The sequence below is a fragment of the Eubalaena glacialis genome, chromosome 4 (genome assembly GCF_028564815.1).
Source record: "Eubalaena glacialis isolate mEubGla1 chromosome 4, mEubGla1.1.hap2.+ XY, whole genome shotgun sequence".
Lineage (NCBI taxonomy): Eukaryota > Metazoa > Chordata > Mammalia > Artiodactyla > Balaenidae > Eubalaena > Eubalaena glacialis.
The window spans coordinates 9,707,556-9,733,019 of record NC_083719.1 but is presented as its reverse complement, the minus strand read 5'-3'; the positions used below and the strand labels follow the sequence as shown (position 1 = coordinate 9,733,019).

The 25,464-nt window shown below is 39.6% G+C and overlaps 1 protein-coding gene across 3 annotated transcripts in view; it reads left to right on the top strand.

Moving 5' to 3' along the window:
* Positions 1–25,464, top strand: part of CTNND2 (catenin delta 2) — a 975,434-nt gene that overhangs the window by 512,749 nt on the left and 437,221 nt on the right. For 2 of the 3 annotated variants that reach the window (XM_061189131.1, XM_061189130.1), the window contains exon 6: positions 14,413–14,585. The exons of the other annotated variant lie outside the window; for it this stretch is intronic. In XM_061189131.1, the coding sequence (XP_061045114.1) occupies positions 14,413–14,585 (173 nt within the window). The remainder of the gene's footprint in view (positions 1–14,412; positions 14,586–25,464) is intronic. 3 annotated transcript variants of the gene reach the window in all.

Here is a 25,464-nt window from a genome sequence, read left to right as displayed (position 1 = left end):
ACACTTATATTAATGAAATAAATGTTGAAATTAAAGGAATAGACAAAGTAGTGACAGCAAATACAATGAACACAAGGAGTGGGATTGGGAAGAATAATGTGAGGTGAAGTGGAATTTAATGCAGAAACACTAAGCAGGATCAAAAAGGAATTATACAGTAAAAATATCTTAACTTAAAATTATGTGGTAAAATCTGGTGAATATGTATGTGCCAAACAAAATAGCATCTGAATATTAAAAATTATTAAAAATGAAAGAAGGTGATGAAAAATATTGTGGACATTTCTCAGAATCAGACTGAATACTAACAGAAAAAGCCACAGAAAGTTGGAATAAATAATTAACAAATCAGTGCATTAAATAAATTTAAAAATTTTTTTGAATAATAATAAGCACTTGTTATATATGTCCAAGGAAAATTTATAAAAATTGATCAGCTGATGGACTGAAAAGACAATCCTAAAAATTAAAAAGCGTAGAAAGGCCACATTCTTTGATGATAATTCAGTAAAATTAAAAGTAAATAATAAAATGCTAAGCAAACATATAATCACATTAAAATTAAGAGACATACTTTTGGCTGCTGTGAATCAAAACGGAAGCAAAAAGAAAATTACATACTATTTACAAAGCAAACAGAATAGCAACATTTTATAATGAAAACATAAGTGTATGGTAAAAAACTGCACTCAGAGGAAATCATAATTTTATTATTAAAAATAAAAGACAAAATAAAGAGATGTGTATTCATTATTGGGACACCTTAAAAAGAGTTAAATAAACCAAAAGAAGCTAGGAAGATGGAAATACTAGAAGCAATGCAGAGATAAAGTAATATAAAAAAGAGTAAAAGAAATAAATAAATGAATACTAAAAGAGATAAATAAATAAAATAATAGGATAAGTATATGAACTTCAGAAAAAAACTTTAAGTCAACTAATAATCCTGAATTTCTGAATTGAGGCACTCTGCTACACCCAGGAGAAGTAGAAAGAACTTTTAGTGTTCACTTTTGTATTTCTGCAGAATGTTTTCAAACACTGTCTACAAAAGATGTATCTTTATTATGGGAAATTTAAATACTCCAGTAAGATTTTTTTGAAATATATTTGCTAACTGCTGAATTAGTTGGTTTTCAGAAATATTACTTAGTTTATGTTATTAGGTAGTGAATTATCTTTTTGAAGACTCCTAGGATTTCAGTTAATTATTCTTTTTGGAAGGCCCTGCTTCCTTGTTTGAAGATAGGAAAAGAAACAAAGCAAAAGAAAAAAACGAACAAACAGACAAAAAACACAGGTGATGAAAGTGCCACTTGAAAATTTTATACCAAAAGATCGGAACCACAGTGAAATGTGGAATATTCGTGTTCTTATGAAATGTTTGTTCTTAACATTTTCAGAGTCAGTTTGAGACTGAACGAATTGAATAAAGTTTAGGAAGTTAATTTTAAAATATTGAGTAGACAGCTATCATTTGGGGGATCAATTATTGCTAATTTTAAGTACTCAGACTATCATAAAATAAAAATCCTAATTGCTGTTTGTATTTGCATCAGGGTCCAGATGGGAAATAAGAGTCTACTCAAAATTTTAAGTTTAACTGAAGAGAATTTAATTAGGGGACGATTTACAAAGAAGTGAGCAAGATTCAGGGAGCAATCAGTGCCTGCAGAGGTACTCAGGGGGCAGCAACCGATGGAAACCCTTGCCACCCTTAGTCCCGAAGGAAAAATCGAGGGACTAGTGCCAGCAGGGTCAAGAGGTGAGGCTGGCGGGAGCAGAGAAATAAATATCCTGGACTCTCTCTCCTCTAACCTCTGATGCCCTCCTCGTGCCTCTCACTGGCTAAGTCCAGTCATAAACCAAGTGCCGAGTGACCCTTGTGATACAGTCTCTGTGGGGAGATACAGTCTCTGTGGGGAGAAGGGTGGAGAATGAATATGTGCAGCAAAGAGAATAACCAGCACAGCCTTCTACTCAATACTAGAACAATATACGTGTTTATATTTCTATAAACATAACGCATATAATATGTAATGGCTCTGTGACATGTTTCATATAATTAGCACAAGCCCATGAGATTCTGCTCGTCCCTTGTTTGTGTGATGATTCAATCAATGGACTCATTAGCTAGAATAGACATGAAATAGCTGATGCTAAATTGGACCTGGCGCGCTGCCCTTGAGAACCAGTGTCTTAGTCCTAACCCAAAAGAGACTAAAACAACACGAAATACAGTCTAAAACCAGCTTGAAATATTACTACAATGGCAACCAGTCTCAGCCCCTAAGCACATACTACGTAATTTGTTGTTTAAAAGCTTTTGTTATTCTTCTTTCCAAGATCTGTTTAAAATAAAATTTGAATCTTAGTAAACCCATCTTCTTGACCCTAAGGCAAGCAATAACTGCTCTAGTACACAGACTGTAGTGTCCTACAGTTATCAGTGTTGTCCAACACTTTGCATTTTTTACAAAGTGCTATCGTAAACAGTATGTAAATCATGTGTACAACCTCTGCCACCCCACCACTATTTTGTGACTGCCAGCTGTGTAATTTCAATTCTAATAAATACGTGTCACGGAGTCACCAGAATTGCTGCTGCTTTACTGGGAAAAAAAAAGTTATTGACAGAAGCTCAGGGTCATTAGCTTCTCATATAATATACAGCTTGACCTAAACTGCCATGGACCAAGTACCATATTTATTCCATGCCTCCTTGGAGATACAAACTCAGAAATAAGGATCATTATATCTCAGCCAAAAATTAATGAAAGTATTTGCAGTCGAAATCAGAAAGAGAATGGACAACTTGGGGGAAAACGGCCTATATGTTTATAGAGATTGTTAATTTGTTTAATTATTATATTTTGAAATAGCAATTCTTTTTCTATAGCAGCTGGACGAATTGAAATTCCACCATATCCTAGAAAATCCCAGCATTCAGTAGGAAGGAAATCTTAGGAACTTAAGATATTCTGAGTATTATGGCAAAGAAAGGAGTGTTATCTTATTGAGTTCTCAAATCAGAATATATTCAAGAAATCAAGAATCAATCATGTAAGTTACCATTCTGAGCAGGTAAAATCCAAATAGAATAATCATATGTAGTTTGACAGACTGGAATATATTACTTACTCTTGATTTACAGTCTGTCGTTTTCATTTAATTACTGTGAATATACTTAATTCTATGTGGTGAGAAAATTGTTGAGAGATCAGGTTATTAAAATGCTATAAAATATTATCCCATATATTCTTATGTAATAATAACAAAGGTAAGAGACAACCTTGTGAAGTGAATATTTTCATAACTCCTGGCAAGCATGGCAACAAAGGATTCAGAAGTGGTCTAAGAGTATAAGATTTTTATAGTAATTAGAATAATCAAAATAATAAATATATACATAATGTGGCTCACAATATTGATACCCTCTTATGGTGGAGACCATGTCCTCAGTTAGACCCGATGGGGTGGAGAGCCTCTGGGTAGGGGTTCAAGGTAGCCCATCCTGCCCTTGGAACCATAAGACCTGGATTCAAGTCCTACTGTTCCCCTCACTCTACCAGTGGTTGTTGACTGTCACCTGGGCTCTGGAGACCCCAAGTCCTTTCCTGGACATGCATTTATTCAAGTTACTTGAGTACATCCTTGAATTGTTCATTTCTTGTGAAATTACTTCATCATATGCCCTTTGGTCCAAATTTTTGAAATACAAACACAAGAGTCTCCTCTGCAAAAGTTTGTCATGGTTCAAGCCTGAAGTTGTCTGATGCTACATGTGTCCTTTTGTTTCCTTTCCAAATTCTCTCACACCCACCTCCTCCACTACCTTTGGCGTTATAGAGCCAATGGGAAGTTAGCAGTGGAAGGTGTGAGCAAAAGGTGAGGGAAATCACCCAGGTAGCACACAGGCTGTAGTGATATCCTCCAGGGAGCTATCATTATCTTTCCCTCCAGATTTTCTCTCCACCTGTTTTTCAGCTAATGTTCACTTCTTTCTCTTAAATTTCCTTCTTTCACATAGACATTTAAGAAGCATGCTATACCTTCTCCAAAGAGGTCACCAGCTCAGAGGCAGACCTCGGAATTGAGACCTTGTCTTGTTCTTGTGGCTTCAGCTTCCACCACTGATGTGCAAAGACATAAAATACCAAGTGCTCCTTATCCATTCCCTAAGCAAGAGAAAACAATGGAAATTTCTCACTAAAAACATTATTCTTATCTGTGTTATCCAGGTCTCCTGGAATCAAGCACAGAGTTTAGAGCCTGGGGAAATTTTTAATGAAAATATAATTGGGTTTTGAAATTGTCAAGGCACTCTAGGTGGCCAACACACAAATATGAGGGTCAGATGAAAGCTGGTGGAAGTGAGGAAAAGTAAAGAGGCAGAAAGCTCTGGTGAGAAAGTCAGATTAAGCAGACTTTTCCCCGGGGCACAGTGGAGGGAGGGGTCTCCTGGTAATACCTTATGGAGATGTCATATAGGATTCCCCCAGAAGTTAAAACATTAAAACTGCCACTGATCAAACAATAAGTCACTTCAACAGCAACTGATAAAATCAAATCTTAACATACTGGCTTTTTATTGTATCACTATAGGCACAGGTAGGTGTTAACATTCTTTTTTTAAAAGTCTGTATTAAGCACTTATTAACAGTAGCACAGAGAGTCTCTGCCCTTGTGGCATTTACATTCTAGGCAAAAAAGACTGAAATCAAGCACTCTAAATACTGTAAAGTCAGGTAGGTAGGTAGTTGCCTCCAGCAATGACAAAGCCAGTGGGGGGTAGAGTAGGGCAGTGTTTCCCAGAGTGCACTTGGGATTCCTGGGGGTCCTTGAGAACCTTTCAAGGGGAGCTGCAAAGGCACCCGTTTTCACAGTAATCCCATGATGCTCTTTGCCTTTCCATGCTTATTCTCACACAATGAGAGGAGTCACATAGAGAACAGACTTGTGGTTGCCAAGGGCGGGGCGGCGGTGGGAGAGGGATGGATTGGGATTTTGGGGTTAGCAGATGCAAACTACTATATATAGGATGGATAAACAACACGGTCCTACTGTATAGCACAGGGACCTGTATTCAGTATCCTGTGATAAACCATAATGGAAAAGAATATGAAAAAGAATGTATATATATGTATAAATGAATCACTTTGCTGTACAGCAGAAATTAACACAACATTGTAAATCAACTATACTTCAATAAAATAAATTAAACAACAACAAAAAAAGAATGAGAGTCACACATGATGAGTGTTCAGTGAAGCTTCCCGGATGCTACGTGGCACTTGATAGCATCATCGGTCTGACGGCTCATGGAAAGTGTGTGACGCAGCCTTCTCTTTTAAACACTTCCCAGTTTTAGTATCGTAAATAGTATTCTATGTCACTCATATGGTAAATAAAAGCTCTTTGGGGCATGTGGGGTCTTAGTTCCCCGTCCGGGGATTAAACCCGTACCCCCTGCAGTAGAAGTGCCATCTTAACCACTGGACCACCAGGGAAGTCCCAAAACCACTCTCGTTTTGAGAGAATGATCAAAGGGCCAGGAAGTCATCCTTTGTGAGAAGATACTTGATCAGGGACCTGAATAAATGTGTGAGCAAACCATGCAGGCATCTAGGGAAAAGTCTGTGATTTGCGGCAAATCAAAAACTGGTTCTTTAAGCTAGTGTAATTCCATAAATACATTGTAATGTTTTCAGAATTTAGCTTTTAAATTTTGTTTTCTCCTAAACTGATTTGTATTAGTTTTCTATTTCTTTTCACAGTTATTGATAGTGAGAAATATGAATCTATTATCTTTAGACTGTTAATTTATAAAGAAATATATGTAATGCTTTTCCTCATTTTGTGCTACATTAATTTTTTTAAATGGTAAATAATCCAAAGACAAAACTGTTCAAGGAAATAGTTGGGGACTAGAGCAAGCTATAAAAATACCATTCTATGATTAGAACATTATGTAAAAATCCCATGCGCAATAAAATTCTTGAGCTGTACATTTTAAACCAAAGTTTTATATTTGAAGTTTATTTCTGGTGATAAATGTCATTTTGCTCATTTCCCTCCATTGTATACAGCTGTAAAGAAACTGAGTTATTGTATTTAGTGTGAAAGCTTTACCCATCTTTGGTTATTTCACATACAGTAGTCAAAGTTGAAAAAGCGGACTAGTTAGGCCAGTAGCATTGATTGAATCTAAATCAGTTTAAAAACTAAATTCATGGGCTTCCGTGGTGGCGCAGTGGTTGAGAATCCGCCTGCCAATGCAGGGGACACGGGTTCGAGCCCTGGTCTGGGAAGATCCCACATGCCGCGGAGCAACTGGGCCCGTGAGCCACAACTGCTGAGCCTGCGCGTCTGGAGCCTGTGCTCCGCAACAAGAGAGGCCGCGATAGTGAGAGGCCCGCGCACCGCGATGAAGAGTGGCCCCCGCTTGCCACAACTAGAGAAAGCCCTCGCACAGAAACGAAGACCCAACACAGCCAAAAATGAATAAATAAATTAATTAATTAAAAAAAAAACAAAACTAAATGAGTACTTCTGTATTCTTGGGACCATTAAAGTTCTCACTTTTACTAAAGCATTATACACTGAAAGGAGCTGACCAGATGAAACTGATATTCTGAAGAACGAGACTTAGAAATCAAGTTTAAGAACACATCTGCCTACGGAACAACCACAAGAGCCCTGGGCTTTCTTACATAAATGGGCCGCTCGAGCTTTTGCCCTCAGTTAATTTTAGGGCTGGTAGATTTTAGGTTAGTGAGACTCCTACCTATGATCTTTTCAAGTTACTAGTGAAGATCAGGAGAAAACAACTAGTTTATCACTACTAACTACCTCTTATTCCAAGTGGGTTTGTCAATTGGCAAGTTCATCCAGAGCCCGTAAAGAAGAAACTGCTGCTATGAATGAAACTGATTAGTAGTGCAACTTAAGCAAAAGTCAGTACTTTTACGCTGTAGAGTTAACTTGTAGTTAGATATGACTAAAGTGCTTTAAGCTTGATTTAAATCAGTTCAATCACCTTACAAATAATTGACAATTTTTCTCATTGATTTTGGAATTTATAATAGCCCTTTTGTGTGTGTGTGTGTGTGTATATATATATACACACGTATATATATATATATATATATATATATATAATTTCCACTATTTCCTTTCTTCTTACTCAACATTTTCCACTAAAAGATTTCCCCTTTCTTTTTATGTGTTGCTGCTCTAAGAATTTATTCTCATTTAAAATAAAATAATACTTAACCTTCAAATTATTCTTAGCCTTCCACAAAGATTGGATAACAAGAGGGTGGAAATGAACGCAAATTCTCTGACGGTTATCGATATGTGTGTGAATCTTATTGGCTTTATTTTTCATGATCTACGTAAAGATAAGATTTTATATTATTTTGAAAGAGTCAGTTTAACCTAAGAGTAAGTAAAGAATGTTTCTAAACTTCCTGACAAACGGAAATCTAAACAAAGCTGCCTTTGTCAGTTATTCAGTCCTGAATTTGTCTGTCTCAACGTGTGTGTTTATTATTCCTGATTATCCTGAATTAACAACCTAACAAAACATTCATTGAGCGCCTATGCGAGACATTGCCTAGATCTCATAGCTGTTTATTTCAGTGCATTCTTGTCAATAACTCTTTTGATGGTAAAATAATCCCTCGGAATTAAATTGATATCTTAGTTACCACTTAGAGACCTTGTCTTGTTCTTGTAGCTTCAGCTTCCACTACTGATGACTTGGATAATTACATCTCTGTCCTAAAATTTCACTAACATATAACCAAACTTTGATCTTGGAAATTTTTTAAAATCTAGAAAGAGAGTCAGGTCTGTTAGAGCCAGTATTAAAATCAAGCCCAGACTCCCTTTCTAACTATGTGAACTCCCACCATCTCCAACAACTCTGTAATTTTAAGATTAAGCCTGTCCTTCCCCAAAACACGGGGTCCCCAACATATGTCTCTTGCTAATCCTTCCCTTGGAATGACATGTGAGGGGAGTTTTTGCTTTTTTCACACTCCTTTAGTGAATATTTGTTGAGTTCTGGGACAGATGTTCAACTGAAGCAGACCAGAATTAGCAACTGCCAATAAATCACCTTAAAACTTGTAGAAACAGAAGGTGTGCACCTGACCCTAAGAGTGCTGTCTTGTCTGCTCGGCTTTCTAGAAGGACTTACTCTGCACTGTGGGAATCTCCCCAGCACCCACTGCAGTGTCAGCGAGATCCTGCTAGAGATCAGCTGAAGAGTGTCCAGTCCTTTCGGCTGTCCTTCCCTTCCTGTCTACTTAGTCCCCAAGTACCGATGAGCTTTTTAAAAAGAATGCCTCTTAAATGTGCACTGTCTCTTCCCTCCTACCCTGGCCACTACCGCAGTTCAGGTTTCCTCCATTATTACCGGTTTCCTTTCTCTGCACTCCAGGAAATCCCTGGCCTCTAGTGTCTCAAGTATCTAATCCCAGAGTCCTGCTGCCTTCACATAAATGTTCAGACTCCCTGTTTTTATCCTATTACTCTCCTTCTGTGTAATACTGTACACATGTCTCTGTTGAAATTCCTCAGAGTCTGGTCTGTGCAGAGTGTTAAGGTAGCATGATGGGGGTAGGGTTAATTTCCCCAGGGCAATCAGGCATCAGGGCAGGCTGCATGGAGGAGGTGATATTTAAACAGCACTTGCAGTTTGAGAATGTTTTGAGGTTGATAAAGATGGGAATTTCAGGCTAAGAGAGAACTTTCTCTTCCCCATCTCTTGGCTCTGACACTAGGTTTTATTTGGTTTGGTTTTAATTTCAAGCCATTTTAATGATCTATGCCTTGTATGTCTCCTTTGCAGAATGAAAGCTCACAGACTGTTGAAAGAAAACACTGATATATGGGACAGTACTATAATAAGGTTTTCAGGACAAATTCCAATCAGAGTTTTATTCTCAGATCATGTGGCTCAGTAATTAGATAATTAGATAATAATACTAATAACCGACATTTGTGTAGCAGTTTATATTTTTCCAAGCACTTTCACATCCATTATCTCATTAGGTACTCAAATTTGTAGATATTAAAATTTTAGAGAACGAATAATGAAGCGTGGAAAGAACACACACTGTAAAGCCAGACTGCCTTGCTTGCACCAGGCGTCTGTGTGTGTGGTCTCAGTCGTTGGGACCTTCAGCTCTGTCGTCATAAAGGGGGATAACGGCACGTTTATTGGGATCTTGTTAAGATTCCAGGGGTTAATAGATGTAAACTGCTCAGGACAGTTCCTGGAACTTAACACTCAGGAAAGGTGAGCTGGTATTGATATCCTCATCATCATTTTCATCATCATCATCATCATCGTCTTCTTCTTCTTCTTCCTCCTCCTCCTCCTCCTCCTCCTCATCATCATCATCTGTGCTTTCATAAACGTGGAAATGGACTAGAGTCCACCAGGTCTGCTGAGTTCCAGTCCTGGATTTTTTTCCAACACACACCTGCTCCAACCGGCATGATTGTGACCCAAATAATGACTGGGGAATGCCACTTTGTAGACCTCTGACCTTTTCTTTGTTATTGCAAAGTATGTAATTTAATTAAGGTTTACAGTTTTCTGGGACCAATATTTAGCTAAAGGAGACAAGAATAAGCAATTCCAAATGAAGTCTTTTTTAAATCCATGTAAAGATAATGAGTGCACATAATCAGGAAAACTCTAAACTATCTAGTTAGTTTAAGGAGAAACTGACTGTATGTTTTAGTGTATGTTAATACAACCTATAAGTGAGTCTGGATTTTTATGCAAGAAATGAACCCTTCAGCCTTTCCATCTGCTGAGGTTGACTTCTGCCCTACTCCTGGAGGACAGCAGACTTCCTCCAGCCAACACCTGGAATCTCTAAGGAGAGGTTTTTTGGGGAAACAGTACCACAATCTGAGGCATGAAGATCTCTCCCGCAAATAAACTGATGAAAGAATTTTTCAACCTTAAAATGTTGATGTGTGTATATGACTTCAATATGCTTTGATGTTAACCAACCACAACTCCCAGAGCTGAAGGTAGAAGACAAGAATAGGGTCTCATCTTCATTTTACGGAGTGTACAACACTGGCTGACCGCTTAACCTCTCCACACTCCTGTTTACACTTCTCAGAATAATGACAAAGATACAAGGGCATTTTTTTTCACGGGTTGCTAGGTGGTCTTTAGTCCATTCATATATTGATATTTGAAGACATATTAAGATATTGGTATGACACTAAGATGCTCTCCAAGGATCAATGGTGGGTCCCATGTCCCTCAACTCTGTAGTTCCTTTGGAATTTCTCCCCTCTGTCCATTTGGGACTAGTGTGTCTTTTTTTTTTTTTTTTTTTGTCCACACCATGCAGAGCGTGGGATCTTAATTCCCCGACCAGGGATCGAACCAGTGCCCCCTGCCTTGGAAGCGTAGAGTCCTTAACCACTGGACCACCAGGGAAGTCCCTGAACTAGTGTGTCTTGAGCAGATCAGGGGCACATACTCTTTTGACTTTTATCAATTCATCAATAAACAGTTCCCCCTCTCCTTCCTAGCCCCCAGGGCTGAGATATTTTGAATAGGACTCCTGGGCTTAGCTTTGAGGACTGTCCCAAGATGGAGAAGGTCCAGAAAGGTCAAAGAAGTCACCTGTGACCTCTTAGGTCAATGTCCTGGAAGCATACATGCGAGAGGGTGGCCTCTGCTTTTGGTGACCTAATAGGACATGGTGATCAACTGTTACTCATAGTTGAAGTTTCTTCTGGAGCAATTAATTACACTAAAGGCAACATTCCATTTCCCTAGGTGGAATTTTAAATCCCAGTCTCTTCCTGTCCCCACCGAGCATCCCAAGAAATCCTCTTACATTGTCCCCATCCCCCAGTGGTGGATATACTTCATGTCGTCAGGAATACAGCCTAATTTTACCTCTAGCCCAAACAAGACTTGATAGAATGTCCTAAGTTCTTGAGAAAAAAAAAAATCATCATTTAAAGCCCAAAACTCTAAATGTTTTTGAAATCTCTAGAAAATTGTATTTTCTACCCCAATGCACAGTAATGTTAGCAAAGCTAATCAAGAGTTAGTTACATGTAAGTTTTACTTTTATTATAAAGTAATTAAGAATTGTCCTATAATTTTAACCTTTTTCATATTCTCGTATATCTGCGCTCTCTAAAATTGGAGTGAATAAATGCCATTCATTTGAAGCCTAGTAAGCAATGGGAAAAATCATTCTAAAATGCATGTGGTGTTTTGGTTATTGTCCTGGCTGCTTTGTCCTTGCCAGGTGCTATGTCAGTGTTGTAATATTATGATATATTGCTTATTGTCGCAATTACCTTTGTCAAAGTACATCTTGGTTCCGTGCTTGACATGTGTGAACAAAGTAATGAGACAGAGAATCTTGGTTTGTTTTCATGGAGTATTAATCAAATACACGACTGATTCTATAAAAGATGCACAGATTTGATTATTTCATGATGCATATTTCAGGAGCACATAAATCATATTTTTGATTGAAATTGCTTCAAAATGGGACTATTTGTAGTGAGGTGGATGGACCTAGAGTCTGTCATACAGAGTGAAGTAAGTCAGAAAGAGAAAAACAAATACCGTATGCTAACACATATATATGGAATCTAAAAAAAAAAAATGGTTCTGAAAAACCTAGGGGCAGGACAGGAATAAAGACGCAGGCATAGAGAATGGAGTTGAGGATACGGGGAGGGGGAAGGGTAAGCTGGGATGAAGTGAGAGAGTAGCATGGACATATACACACTACCAAATGTAAAATAGATGGCTAGTGGGAAGCAGCCCCATAGCACAGGGATATCAGCTCGGTGCTTTGTGTCCACCTAGAGGGGTGGGATAGGGAGGGTGGGAGGAAGACGCAAGAGGGAGGAGATATGGGGATATATGTATATGTATAGCTGATTCACTTTGTTACAAATCAGAAACTAACACACCATTGTAAAGCAATTATACTCCAATAAAGATGTTAAAAAAAAAAAAACCAAAAATGGGACTCTCAAGTGCCACCTTTAGATCCTGCCTGGAGAGCATTTGTAGGTTCTAGAGACTATTTTATGAATCTATTCAGAATTGACAAGTTTGTTTGACTTGCTAGCTACATATGCAAGTTCATCAGAGCAAAGTCACATCATCTCTTTAAAAAGGCAAATAACCAGGACATGCAGTGTTTTTGCTTTATAGATTGGTAAATTATTTATATGACACTAAAGATTTTTTTCTATTTTATTGACATCTCCAAAAGTCTTTGCACTATTGTATCTGTTTCAACTTTCATTGCCCTGGAGATGCATTATTGTGGAGGAGGGGACATGGCCAGTGCAAACCATTGTGTCAGGGTGGACTGTCCTGAAAGAAATAGCCAAAGAAGTCTCAGTGGGAAGCTGCCCATTGGTAGGTAGAATGCTGACCACTGACCTTAAAGGCCCTCTCTTATTCTGCCGTGACTCACTCCCCTCCATTGAGCAGTGACCTTCAGGAAGGAGGGTAGGGACCAGGGGGGAAAGCCCTTGGCTACAGTTCATCACTGTCGTCCCAGTACCTACCTCATCCTCCTCCATTTTGCAGTCAGTTCCCATCTGCCTCTGCCCCATCATTGGTCCCTCTTCCCTTCCAGAGGCTCTCCCACATCTCAGCCTGCCCATTGCCTGGGCATCAGAGACCACCCCTTGATTCCGTCTCCATGCCTGACAGTTTCGACAGCAGCAGTGGGGAAAGTATGTTCTTGGCATCCAGAATGAAACTCTGATTGCACTCCCCATAGATGCATTATATTCTGGTGATTAGCCCTATTATACCATTAGTATGGATTAAATGATTTTTTGCAAGCTATCGCAAACTTCACCATCTGGTATATACTATTTTCTTGGAACTCTGTTTTCTAAATTGCAAGAAAAAGGATTACAACTGTACTTTTGTTATGCCCTTCATGATGAAATTGGGACTGGATGGAAATGGTTTTATTTCCTTGCTTGACTTTTTTCCAGAAACTGTATAGATTCTGAAATACCAAGTTTTACCTGTTTTAGCTAATTGACTTATTATCCAATATCTGATGATGAAAAACTATTTTTGCATTGTTTAGACGTTCCATCAGGGAATTAGAAGGCAGGGTAAGGTCTTGAAGGCAAAGATTATGTGAACCTATGCTTATTAAGAGAAGACATGTTATTTTCCCGCAAAAAAAAATGGCCCATGTCATGTCAGATCTGCAGTCTCATTTGAAATAAAAAGCCATGTCCTGTCCTTAGAAAGAAAGAAGTAAGGAACTTGAAGTTTGCTTACACTTATTAGAAATTATACTATTGTCTAAAACAGCCAAAGAGGCAGATTAAGGATGGGATAATGATTATACCATAATCCATGTGTATATAATTACCCTCCTTCAAAGAAGAAGTGATGTTGTACTATGGTTAAGATAACATGAGAAAACTTGTGATGCCACGTCCCCCCTCCTCCACCCAACTCACTCCACTTATCCCAGTTCCCTCTCAAACACACACAGTAGAAAATAGTAGTATCCTTACACTCTTCTGTACTTCTTTTCATTCCCAAAGTGAGTATGAAATTTGATTAAAGAAAATTTGCTGACAAAGGAAATGGGCAAACTGTGGCAAAGATCCCATCTAAAAAGAAAGTAAGAAAATAAACCACATTTTCTCATACAAAGTATAATTAAATAATGAGGCCAGGAACTCCTTTCTCCATCACATGTAGTATCAGCCACATTAGCGGCACCGATTTAAACACTGTATCTCCTCTTTGTTCTCCTGCTGTGCATTGCTGGGATGGCAAAGATAACTAGCCGTCAGAGATCATGTGAGATCAGGGTGAATTCTACATTGTATGAGAGCTATTAATATTTTACATACTGTCTACCCTTCAGGCATTGAGGTATTACATCACTGTTTATACAAGAGAATGTGTTACTGATTGGAAGGTTTTGAGTGTTTTAGCATCCTGATAATTAAGTAGGAGATATAATTATATTAACGCAATTAACATGTATCAAAAGGTAGACCTTTCAATTATTTCAAATGTTTCCAATATTGTCTGATATAAAAACAACTGCTTGATTAACTAATTTGTCTTGTAAGAAATGTCTTTATGTAGGTCAGGATGAGATCATCTGAAAAAAATCTACTCTTTGGAGAACTTTTAAACCAACAAAAGAAAAAAAAAAAAATCCCACTTAAGACCTGGAGTCGAATTATACGGTCATTTTAGTTCTCAGAATTCAAAGCATAGATGGCTGGAATCATGTGCGTGTGATAATTCTAGGCTACTCTTCAATAAATAATACATGTCATTTCTGCTTCACTGAAGCTGTCACTTACTGCTCTAAATGACTTTCAATGCAGGGCCCAGCCTGCTCTCCCAGAGTGCACTCCAGCTCAATTCCAAACCTGAAGGGTCCTTCCAGTATCCAGCCAGCTACCATAGCAACCAGACCTTGGCCCTGGGTGAGACAGCCCCGTCGCAGCTCCCTGCCCGCAGCGCACAAGCCCGAGGTGCAGGCCAGAGTTTCAGCCAGGTACGTGCGGGGATGGGGCCCTCTGCTGTGTTGGTCCTTGGGCTACAAGGAGCCAGGCAGGAAGCAGGCCTGTCAAATGGCTATGGTGTCCCCTCCTGCCTTTTTTACGAGTGCTCTACAACTTCGGAGAGACGCCCTCTGTGCTGTGAGTGAAGGAAATGAATAATACAATATGATTATAGAGTAACTCGGAATTATAAGCATATTTTCTGCAGGAATGTCTGTGAATTGCTCATGTTCTATCTGCTTTATATATACTTACCTATGTAAATATGCAAATGTGTGCCTAGTTCCTATTTCCGGGTTGATATGTGATCTAAATATGACATACATTCTGAGTTTGTAAGGGCATCTGGAACACATTTTCCCTCCTTAAAAAAAAACAGCATGAAATTATTCTTTGGGGTTAATCGTATAAAGGAACACAGTATAAATGCATCAACACATATACAGAACTGTTCTGAAGATAATTGTGATTAGGGTAGGATTAGTTACACTTTGTCAAGTTTGATTTTGAAATGTGCCCTTAGTTATTTCTTTAAGATACGTACTTGTTCTTATAGTTTCAATATACACATTTATTAGCTGCAGTTAAAATCAGCTCTTGGTAAAAAGTGGCTACCAACCTCAATTTTTTTTCAAAAACATGTAAATGTTGTAATGTGTGTGTGTGTGTGTGTGTGTGTGTGTACCACTTAATACTTCAGTTTTGATAATTTTTGGGTGCAGGCTATATTCAGTCAACCCTCCAGAATTAATCTATTGGAGGCCTATCTTGTTTTAAGCTATTTTATACTTCTTTTCAGTATAAAAGGGCCTGAGACCTTTTAATCTCTGTGCATTCATTCCTGGAATGAAGAACCCACAACCCCAAAAGCACTCCTTAAACTGAAGAGCTTAATTTCATCCTTTCTGCATTTATTGGGCAGTGCCTCTAGGCCAGAAACCCTTCCCCAGGCCCACTACCTACCCCAGGCTCCTGTAACAACAAAACTCATATCTGTCACCAATTTATGGTTATTATGCATCCATATGTCTTTCCAACTAAACTAAAAGCTACCTGAGGGCAGGGCCATTTTCATCTTTTATCACTAGCCCCTAGCCATCACATGGCCCCCAAGAAATGTCTGCAGACAGAGAGGAGGCAGGGCGAGTTAGAATGGCATCATGCATTCCCTGGTGGCGCAGTGGTTGAGAGTCCGCCTGCCAATGCAGGGGACACGGGTTCGAACCCTGGTCCGGGAAGATCCCGCATGCCGCGGAGCAGCTAAGCCCATGCGCCACAACTACTGAGCCTGCGCTCCAGAGCCCACGAGCCACAACTACTGAGCCCGCGTGCCTAGAGCCCGAGCTCCGCAACAAGAGAAGCCACTGCAATGAGAAGCCTGCGCACCGCAACTAAAAGTAGCCCCGGCTCGGCGCAACTAGAGAAAGCCCGCGCGCAGCAACGAAGACCCAGTGCAGCCAAAAATAAATAAATAAACTAGTATTTTTAAAAAATGGCATCGTACGGTCACTGTGAGATGCTTTTCATAGGTGATATGAACATAAATGAAGCATAAGCTGAAAATTCTCAGTGCATTTCAACTATTCAAGTTAAATGATTGTCCCAGCTAAATATTAAAAACATGATTGTCTTTTTCAGGTAAAGCCCTGATCCCTCAGTGGCTTTGTAACTTTTACCTTCTTGTGATGCCAAGGTTATGTGGATAAAAGGGGATGGTAAATAAAACATCCCATTGAGATGGACCCCCCCCTCCCCGTGGTGGTCTAGTGCATGACCCGGTTCAGAGGTTGCACCCACTTTAGATGGAGAGCTGGAGGTGTATGGTGCTTGGGAAGGGACGGACCTCGAAGTCATTGAGTCCAGGTCCACGCACACAGACTAACCCTGGAACTGTGCTATTTCCCAGCTCCTGGATCACTGCTCTTTCAAAGCACTGGTCTGTTCTACCTCCTTTACAGAAATGTTTTAGGACACAGGAGGGAATGTCTAAAAAAAAGTTTTTTTTAATTAAGTAGAAAAAATTATTTGATATACGTGCATTTATCATATATACAAAATAGTCCTTATTGTTTGCTTACGTAAGAACATATAATGTTTGAAATACTGAGTGATGTTATTAGCATAGCAAACGTTATTAGATTTTTTAATCTCATTTTGTTTTGTTAAAAGATGAAATGGAAGCTATAGGATTTTTTTTCTCTAGGTATAGTTTTTTTTTTTTTCTCTCAAAAGCATCCCATTCTTGAAAGGAACTATTTTTCATCTTCCTATCTATATTGACTCTCTTTGACAATGATACAGTGATCACGGTGGAATATATGTAATTTTGAATCCTTTGGAAGCAAACAAGTGGATTACAGCCCTTTTTTTACCCTTCTATCTGTCCACACTTCTAGGTCCAAGAGGCCAGAAACATTCAGAAATAAGGAATATTTTATACTCAAATTAACCTATGAAAGGTATGAATTTAGCTTTTACCAGTTTTCTAGACCTTCTAAGACATGTAGCTAGTAAAACAATAAAGTTCTGCCTTTCTTTTATTTTTATCTTGAACTCATTTAATACTCATCCTTGGCTTTTTCTCATAAATATCTAAGACCCCTATAATTTGAGTTGAAAACATTAAGTCAAATTAAAAAAAAAAAATCAGATTTCCCATAGCTGAGCATCATGGAAAATGGAACTATCAGTTTCAAAAGAAAAAAATCAGTTAATTATCAACTTGATTTGTGAGCATCTTGTAAGCTCAATTCACACATAGGACTAACTGTTAAATCAAAGATTTCTTATTTATAAAATTTTATAAAATTAATCATTACCATTTATTGAGGCCCGGAAGTAATCTGTTTTACATACATCCTCTTATTTAATCCCCACAACGGGGCTGTACTAACATTTACATTTTAAAGATGCAAAAACTAAAACTCAACACATTTAGAGAAGTTGTACCATTTTAAGGCAGCAGTAGTAAGAATGGGGACAGATTCTTGACTGAATTGAAGTCTAATCATTTCGAAAGAGTGTTTCGTAGGTTTCCTTTTATATGTTGACTGTTTCAATTAAATACATCTACAGCTTGACCCTATTAAGAGCTCTATACATGTGGACAAACAATATGGTGATTGATCTACTTCCATGTTGCTGGAGTTATTTCTGTCATCTGCCAGTCGCCATGGAAGTGAAACAGTGGAAGCTCAAAGGACAGATTGGGCCTCTCATTAAAAGTCTGCCTTAAAGTTTAATCAGAAAACTTGGCTGTAAATATATCAAAGCTCTATATTTGAAGGCATCTATAAATGTGCATGTTCAAGGTGATAACTTCAGTTTGAGCCAAAGGTTACTGGCCTACACTCATTTACCTGACAGGTGGGTGGTTGAAGTCTGAATATTCAAACCAGGGGGTTATCCTAATCCACTTCATTAGCAGGAGGGAGGCTGCCGGTGGATAGCTGAATCCTGTTTATTTTAGCAAAGTGGCGGATCTGGTACCATGATTCACTTTCAGCTTCACTATGCTGTAGTGTGAAAGGCGTGTTTTATTGTGACTTCAAAATCATGTTGGAGAAATGCTTAACTAGTAAATCAGTATTTTTACTCAGCATTTAGTGTTATACCCTTGAAAGTAGGGAGGCTACATCCCATTCCCATAACATCTCCTTTGTTCAGATTATCCTAAGAATCCCTCTCTTCCAGTGTTTTGCACAGCCCTGTGACACATTCTTTTCAATATTCTGAATGGCTCATTCCTTCCAGGCTAGGTTAATTTTTAGAATATCCTATCGTCATAAAGTGCCAAGAGGGCCAGTAAAGTTCAAATAATGGCTCACAGATGCCAGACCAGGTTAATAAGGTCAATAATCAAGTAACACAAAAACACTTCTTCTTTTTTAGCCTAAAAAAAATGTGTAATTCTAAAGTATAGCAAATGGTTTTCTTTCTGGCTCATAAATCATGTCAGAATATAATTTCAAAGGAATATCATGTTCAAAGATTCTACTTTCAATTTTTAACAAACGCTAGTTTATTCAACATAATAAATGTTTGTTGGGTGATCATCACCAGGCTGTACTCCAGGCCCTGGTGCATAGCCTGCCTTGCCCTACCATGTCCGTCTGAAAGGACTGTGAGTCACAAAATTGCCATAAAATACTAAAATCCTTGAAAGTCATTCTCTTCAGACTCTAAGATGAGTTCACGGGACTGGGTTGGAGGAGAGAGAGAGCGTAAGATCTTTCCCATCAGACCCCAAGGCCTTTCCAGAAAGTGACGTGAGGTGACTCATAGTTATTCTTTGCCCCACCCCAGCGTTCTGCTCAGCCACCCTGCAAGCTCCCCATCCCAGCCTCTAAACAGGCTGTGTAGACTACCCCTCCATCCCTCTCTTCTTCCTCTGAGTCAACCTGGGGCTTTGTGTGGCTCCTGTGAGGTGCCCCAATCAAAATAGAGCTGCTTTTCCAGTTGCATTTCTGTATCTCTGGGCTATTCTTTAATGCCTTCAAGATGTTATGTGGGCTTACTGTATGCCATGAGCTATTATATGTGCTTGGGATGGAGAAGAAAAGAGAACAGACATGAAGATCCCTGTCCTCAAGGAACTTATATTCTAGTAGCAGCAATGGGAATTCAGAAAATCAACACAGTGAATAAGTAGGCTGCATAGTTTGTTAGAAGGTGATGAATTCTATCAGGAAGGAATGAATGCAGACCAGGATGAGCAGGCTCCAGAGCCCAGGATGGGGGGTGTGGCATATGGGACCTTTGCCGCAAGTTTGGGGCAAAGACACGAAGGAGAAGAGAGGGAAGCTGTGTGGCTGTCTGGGGGACAGCAAAGGCAGAGGCTCCTGGATGAGGTGACCTGGCATGTTGACAGGACAGCAAGGAGGTCCAGGTGGCCAGAGAGGGGAGCAGGAGTTTGCAAGTAGATGGGAAACCAAGTTGGCCATCAGTTGATCATCATGAGGACCTTGTCCTTTACTGGAAGTGGAAAGAGGAGCTGGTAGAAACTTTTGGGCAGAGGCACAACGTGGCCTGACTTACGTGTTGAAAGCATCATTTTGTCATTTCACATATAATGTCCTATAGTTAGTTGCATATAAGTCTATCTCTTCCTATCAGATGGGCTTGCTGCAAGAGAGGAAATCATACAAAATTAATCTCCATATCTTGAGTGACTGGCCCAGGGTTCACCAAATATTCATCACGTTCCTCAAACCGCAGCCTTCTTCTTGATGGTCGTACTGCAAAGGCTGTGGGTGGGTGCAGAAGTTGGGTCTTCTCCAGGTTTTGCCTGCTTCCACTCACGTCCAATTTCCTGTGCATTATATGAAATGCCAAACGTAAAACTTCTGGCCCAGAAGAGTCCCTCTAAAAATGTTGGTTTCTCCCCATGTCCAAACACAAAGTAGTCTTATCAAGTGTTTCCTTCCTCAAAGAAACAAAATAAGCAAGAATAGGAAAGCATACACCTGTACACAGAATACTGGCAAAGAAGCACAGGAATGGAAAGATTTTAAAACCACTTTCATGTCCAGCAGAACTGAAGTGAGCCTGTGTGCATTCTTAATCCTAGGAAGTGCCTGCTCACTGCAGGAAATTAAGAATTGTATGATAGTTTACTAAAATACAGCTTGAACAGTGGCAGATACGCTAAAAAAGCAGTAAGCTTTTCGAGAAGCAAATTGCCGTTTCTTTTTGATCTGGCCTGTCTATTTAATGTTGCACTGACTTTTATGTCTTAAAAGTTCTCATTTGCGCTATATTATAATTATAAATACACCATCTGCTTACTCCTGCCAGAGGCTGATGAGCTTGGAACATTGCTTATTGGTGCACTTTTACATCAGGTAGATGTGAAGGTCAAGGGGATGGAGAACTCTGTGGATGGTGGTGGGATGGACACAGAGACACACAGGGCTCAAAGGAGGCAGCAATCCCCCAGTAAACACCTGCTTCTTGATTATTGAATGCAAAAGGTTATACAGAGAGCTGGTGTGACATCACTCCAGTTTGTTGAATTAGGAAAGAAGTTGTTGCTGGTAGCACCTGTAAAGAGAAAAGTCACTAAAAAACTTGGAAAACACAAAATGTCTTTAGTGTAGAATGTATATATTATGCTGCATTTAGAGGAGAAATCATGTCGTTTTGTACACTTTGTCTGGCATATCTGTGGGAAACTGGCAGTTTATTTGTTTTTAAGATAAGTTTCAGAAGATTACCTGTGGGAAATCCTTTCTCAATGCTCTGCTTTAAAATCTTATCCATTTTCTCTTTCCAGTAGAAATATGTTTAATCTGGTTTCAATAACTGAAACATTTCTCATTGTGGGGAGGGTGTGTACGTGTTTTACTAAAACATTTCTTCTGAGCAAATGTTTGGGGGTATTAAAGTTATACTAAGTGAGCCTCTTGCTGAAGTAAAAGTTTTACATAGTGTATTTTTGCCAAGGCTCATGTTTTTTTGGAAAGAGTTGCCATCAAAAATTTATCTCTCTTAAAGATAAATTTATATGACACTCATGTCATTGTTTTAGTTTTTTCTACTCTATTTTCTTTCCACTTGGTAGACCATAGAAATGGTCACGTGAAATACTTTTGAGAATATTTATTGATGATGACCCTAATCGTACTTTTATTAAAGGGATGTCAGAGGGAAGGAAAAACCAGTACCCAGCATGCAAAAGTCTGCACTACCCTGTTTATACTAGTGACTTAGGGGTCCTGGGCAATGGACCACCTACCTTTCCCCCTTCTCCTTCTGCCTGTCTGCAGTGGCTGGGGTAATGTGGTTTGCAAGATATTTCTCTCTCTCTCTCTCTTTCTCTCTCTCTCTCTCCCTTTCTCTCTCTCTCTCTCCATCCCTCCCTCCTGATCCTACATAATTTGGGGGACCTCATGCAAAGAGAAGGCAATAAGGGTGGTCCCCATTATTATCTCAAAAATTATAGCTCTTATTTAATTGAGATGTTCTCATCCGAGGAAGAAATTTTTTTCAAGTGTCTTCATCATTTTGCAATTACTTAAGTTTAATTTGCTCTGGGTACCACCTTTCAGTGTTAGTGTGACTTCACCACCAGGTAAACCCAGCCTTCCTTTCCTCACCTCATCCCAGTGGTGATGACTTCAGGGATGGTGTGTGAACTGCACACAGAAGCTGTCTCTTCATTTTATGTTTCATATGAGTTTTCACCCAAAGCAGCACTCCTCAAAGGAATTGCTAGACAAGGCACTTGATTTTATTTGGCTATTTCCAAAATCAAATCTTTTTCACAGAACCAGGATTTTCTATCTTGGGAATTATTTAGAGAGTGGCCTTTCTTCTGAGGACAATTTCAAAAGAGAAGTTATTGAGATTTGGGGAGCCATGATAGTAGTGTTCAAGCAAATTGATTTCATCCCAGAGAGTCAAGGGCACAAAACTTACTTTGGGGATGTAGATTCATTTTACTTGCATTGTATTGTATTACAGGCACATTTCATAAAATACCAAAATGAGACTTTGGGATTTTGGAGTTGGTGGTTCCTTCTTGTTTCCAAGTTGTGAGAGTAGATGGCTTTGTCCATCTTCCTGTGCAAGCCTAGAACCCTGTGCCAACTTACCCTAGAAAGTTCAGCACATTCTCAGACATTTTAATCAGCAGCGCGTAGCTGATATTACAAAATCATGTTACCAGATCGTTCTGGTTTAGCAATGGATTTCTTCAAAGATGTCATCTTAAAGCCATGTCCTCTTTTTTTTGTTTGTATTCAAAAGTTATTCAGGCTTCCTAACTCACTGAAAGCATGTTCTCTGGTCATTGCTATTATTTTCTCGCCACTTACTCCTATCTGCATTTGCATTCCTTCAAACACCAGCCAGACTCCTTCCCACCAAATCCACTCTCCATTCCTGTGTTTTGGCTGTTCTGTGGCCCTGGCCCTGATGCCTCTGCCTTCCTTTGAAACGTACTCTCCAGCTCTGCCTCTGTGACACCGTTTTTGCCCAGGGGCACCACTCCTGGCAGTGACCTCAGACCCTACAACCAGGGTGACCTACGAAAGGGAGAAACCATGAGATGAGTGATGCCAGGAAAATGAAAAGTGATGAATACGGCTGCTGGGGGAGTACACTGCTGATCCCAAGTCACGAGGCTCCCATCTGGGAGGCCACAGAGCACAGGCTCCAGCTTCCCATTCCTGACATTGCTGGCCCGGCTGCCCAGCATTCTGGGCAGATATTCCTCCTGACCCAGAGTTAGGGGCCTCACTGACAATTCCAGGAAACTTGGCAGGTCTAAATGCATCTTCACAAGGACTGCTTGTAAATCATGGGTCTGCTCTATAAAATGTGCTTTTGATCGGTGACGGTGCTAACTCATGATCTGAAGTCACGATTCCTTAGAGAGTTCAGGCTGTCAAGTCCCTGGCTAACTGGCTGTAAGCATTGGGTTTTTGTTTTGGTCTTCTGCGCTGCCAAATCGAGAGTGAGGCTTAAATAAGTTTCCAAGTTTGAAGAATTTTTCCCCCTTGTCACCCTTATGCTGTCTCTACCCTCTTTACAGAAGATACAGCCTGAAAAGGTCAGGAAACAGCTATGCTGGGTATTCAGGCCTAATGCCATGTTCTGGTCCAAGAGAGCCATATTTTGGGGGTTGGAACTTCCCAATAAAAAAACAAAACAAAACAAAACAAATAATGTAATTGTGAGCCAGATATTATTCTGTAACAACAAAAATATAGCAAGTTTAGATCTCCAAAATAATGTCAGGATAACGTGCACCATCCTCTGCCCACTGGAAACTCTGTCATCAGAGCATCTACTTAACAAGCAGAGGCTGGTTCTGCTGCCTTGCCAATTTCACATAGATGGGGTCGCCGCTTTGGAGGGGTGAGAAAGACAATTAAAGTAGTCCTTTGGTTTGAGACTGATTCAAAGAGATGGGAACGACAGCCCCAGTAGGAATTGTCCTGGTCAGTAGCCCGTACTGTGTGGTCCTGGTCAGTCGCCCGTACTGTGTGATCCTGGTCAGTAGCCCGTACTGTGTGGTCCTGGTCAGTAGCCCGTACTGTGTGGTCCTGGTCAGTAGCCCGTACTGTGTGATCCTGGTCAGTAGCCCGTACTGTGTGGTCCTGGTCAGTAGCCCGTACTGTGTGGTCCTGGTCAGTAGCCCGTACTGTGTGGTCCTGGTCAGTAGCCCGTACTGTGTCGTCCTGGTCAGTAGCCCGTACTGTGTCGTCCAGGACAGTAGCCCGTACCGTGTGATACTGGTCAGTAGCCCGTACCGTGTGATCCTGGTCAGTAGCCCGTACCGTGTGGTCCTGGTCAGTAGCCCGTACCGTGTGGTCCTGGTCAGTAGCCCGTACCGTGTGATCCTGGTCAGTAGCCCGTACCGTGTGATCCAGGACAGTAGCCCGTACTGTGTGATCCTGGTCAGTAGCCCGTACTGTGTGATCCTGGTCAGTAGCCCGTACTGTGTGATCCAGGACAGTAGCCCGTACTGTGTGGTCCTGGTCAGTAGCCCGTACTGTGTGGTCCTGGTCAGTAGCCCGTACTGTGTGAGCCTGGTCAGTAGCCCGTACTGTGTGAGCCTGGTCAGTAGCCCGTACTGTGTGAGCCTGGTCAGTAGCCCGTACTGTGTGGTCCTGGTCAGTAGCCCGTACTGTGTGATCCTGGTCAGTAGCCCGTACTGTGTGATCCTGGACAGTATTGGGGCTCCATCTTCTCCAAATGTTTCCAAAAAATCTTATATCGTCATTTATCTTTTATTTATCATTATCAGTAAAAAAATTTTCAATGATCATCCCTTGTACGCACACATTTCCAAATAGTAGGATGTAGTAGTCATTAGTTTAAAAAAAAGTTAAGTTTTGGAACTTTAACATTGGATTTACAGTTTTATTTATATTTCTAACATATGTTTAAGGTAGAATTGAGCTTCCATGACAGTAAAGTAGATGAAATTCTATGTCTGTTGAAATGTGCTTGTATTATCTTTAATCCAATGACCTAGGTCATAATGAACCATCCTATGAATCATGCAGCTGTCTTGAAATGTATCCCTAAGAGTTGCTAAATGAAATTACATAATGGAACAAAACATAAACGCAAGAGTGGAGATAAGCTCCCAAAAGATGACTCTTTGTTCAACTGATGCTAAAAATAGATTTTTCTGTTTAGCCAAAGGACCATTCTTAGGTACTTATTATTTTGTAGACTATTGGAATGGAGTATAATACCCCCAGATTATTTATTAAAAACTGCAGAAGGGCTTACATAACTGTGCAGTCCAGGAAGGTAGCCACTAGATACATTCGACTGTTTAAATTCAAATTAATTCAAATTAAATGTGTGTTAAAATCCAGTGCATGTGTCTAGGGCCCATGTGTCTAGTGGCTACCATATTGGACAGTACAGATATAGAACATTTCCAACATAGACAATACCCATCTTAAAATGCATATACAATTTTATCGTTTATGTTTTTCTTTTTTTCTTGTAAAAAAGTTACTGGCAACATTTCACCAAGATCCTACTGTATTTTAAAAGGTTTTTGAATTGGTTGCTATAGCCTGTCAAAATACCTGGAAATAGTTTGGCGGTTCTCAAAACTTTTATAGATTTGTGGGCCATTTAAGAATCCTTACAAATAATATTCAGCAGAATTAGCACTTCTCCAATTGGAAGTTCCAACATATTAAAGGGAAAATAAATTATTTGCAAAATTTATTCAAGGTTTCCCTAGGATCCATGTTATTCTAATACTTAAAGACTAGAATACTACATGATGTTGTTTTAATTTATATTAGTGTACTTTAGTATTTATTTTATTGAAAACTATGCCACTAGGGAATGGGATCTTTGATGTCACATAGGGTTATTAATATTATATATCCAAGA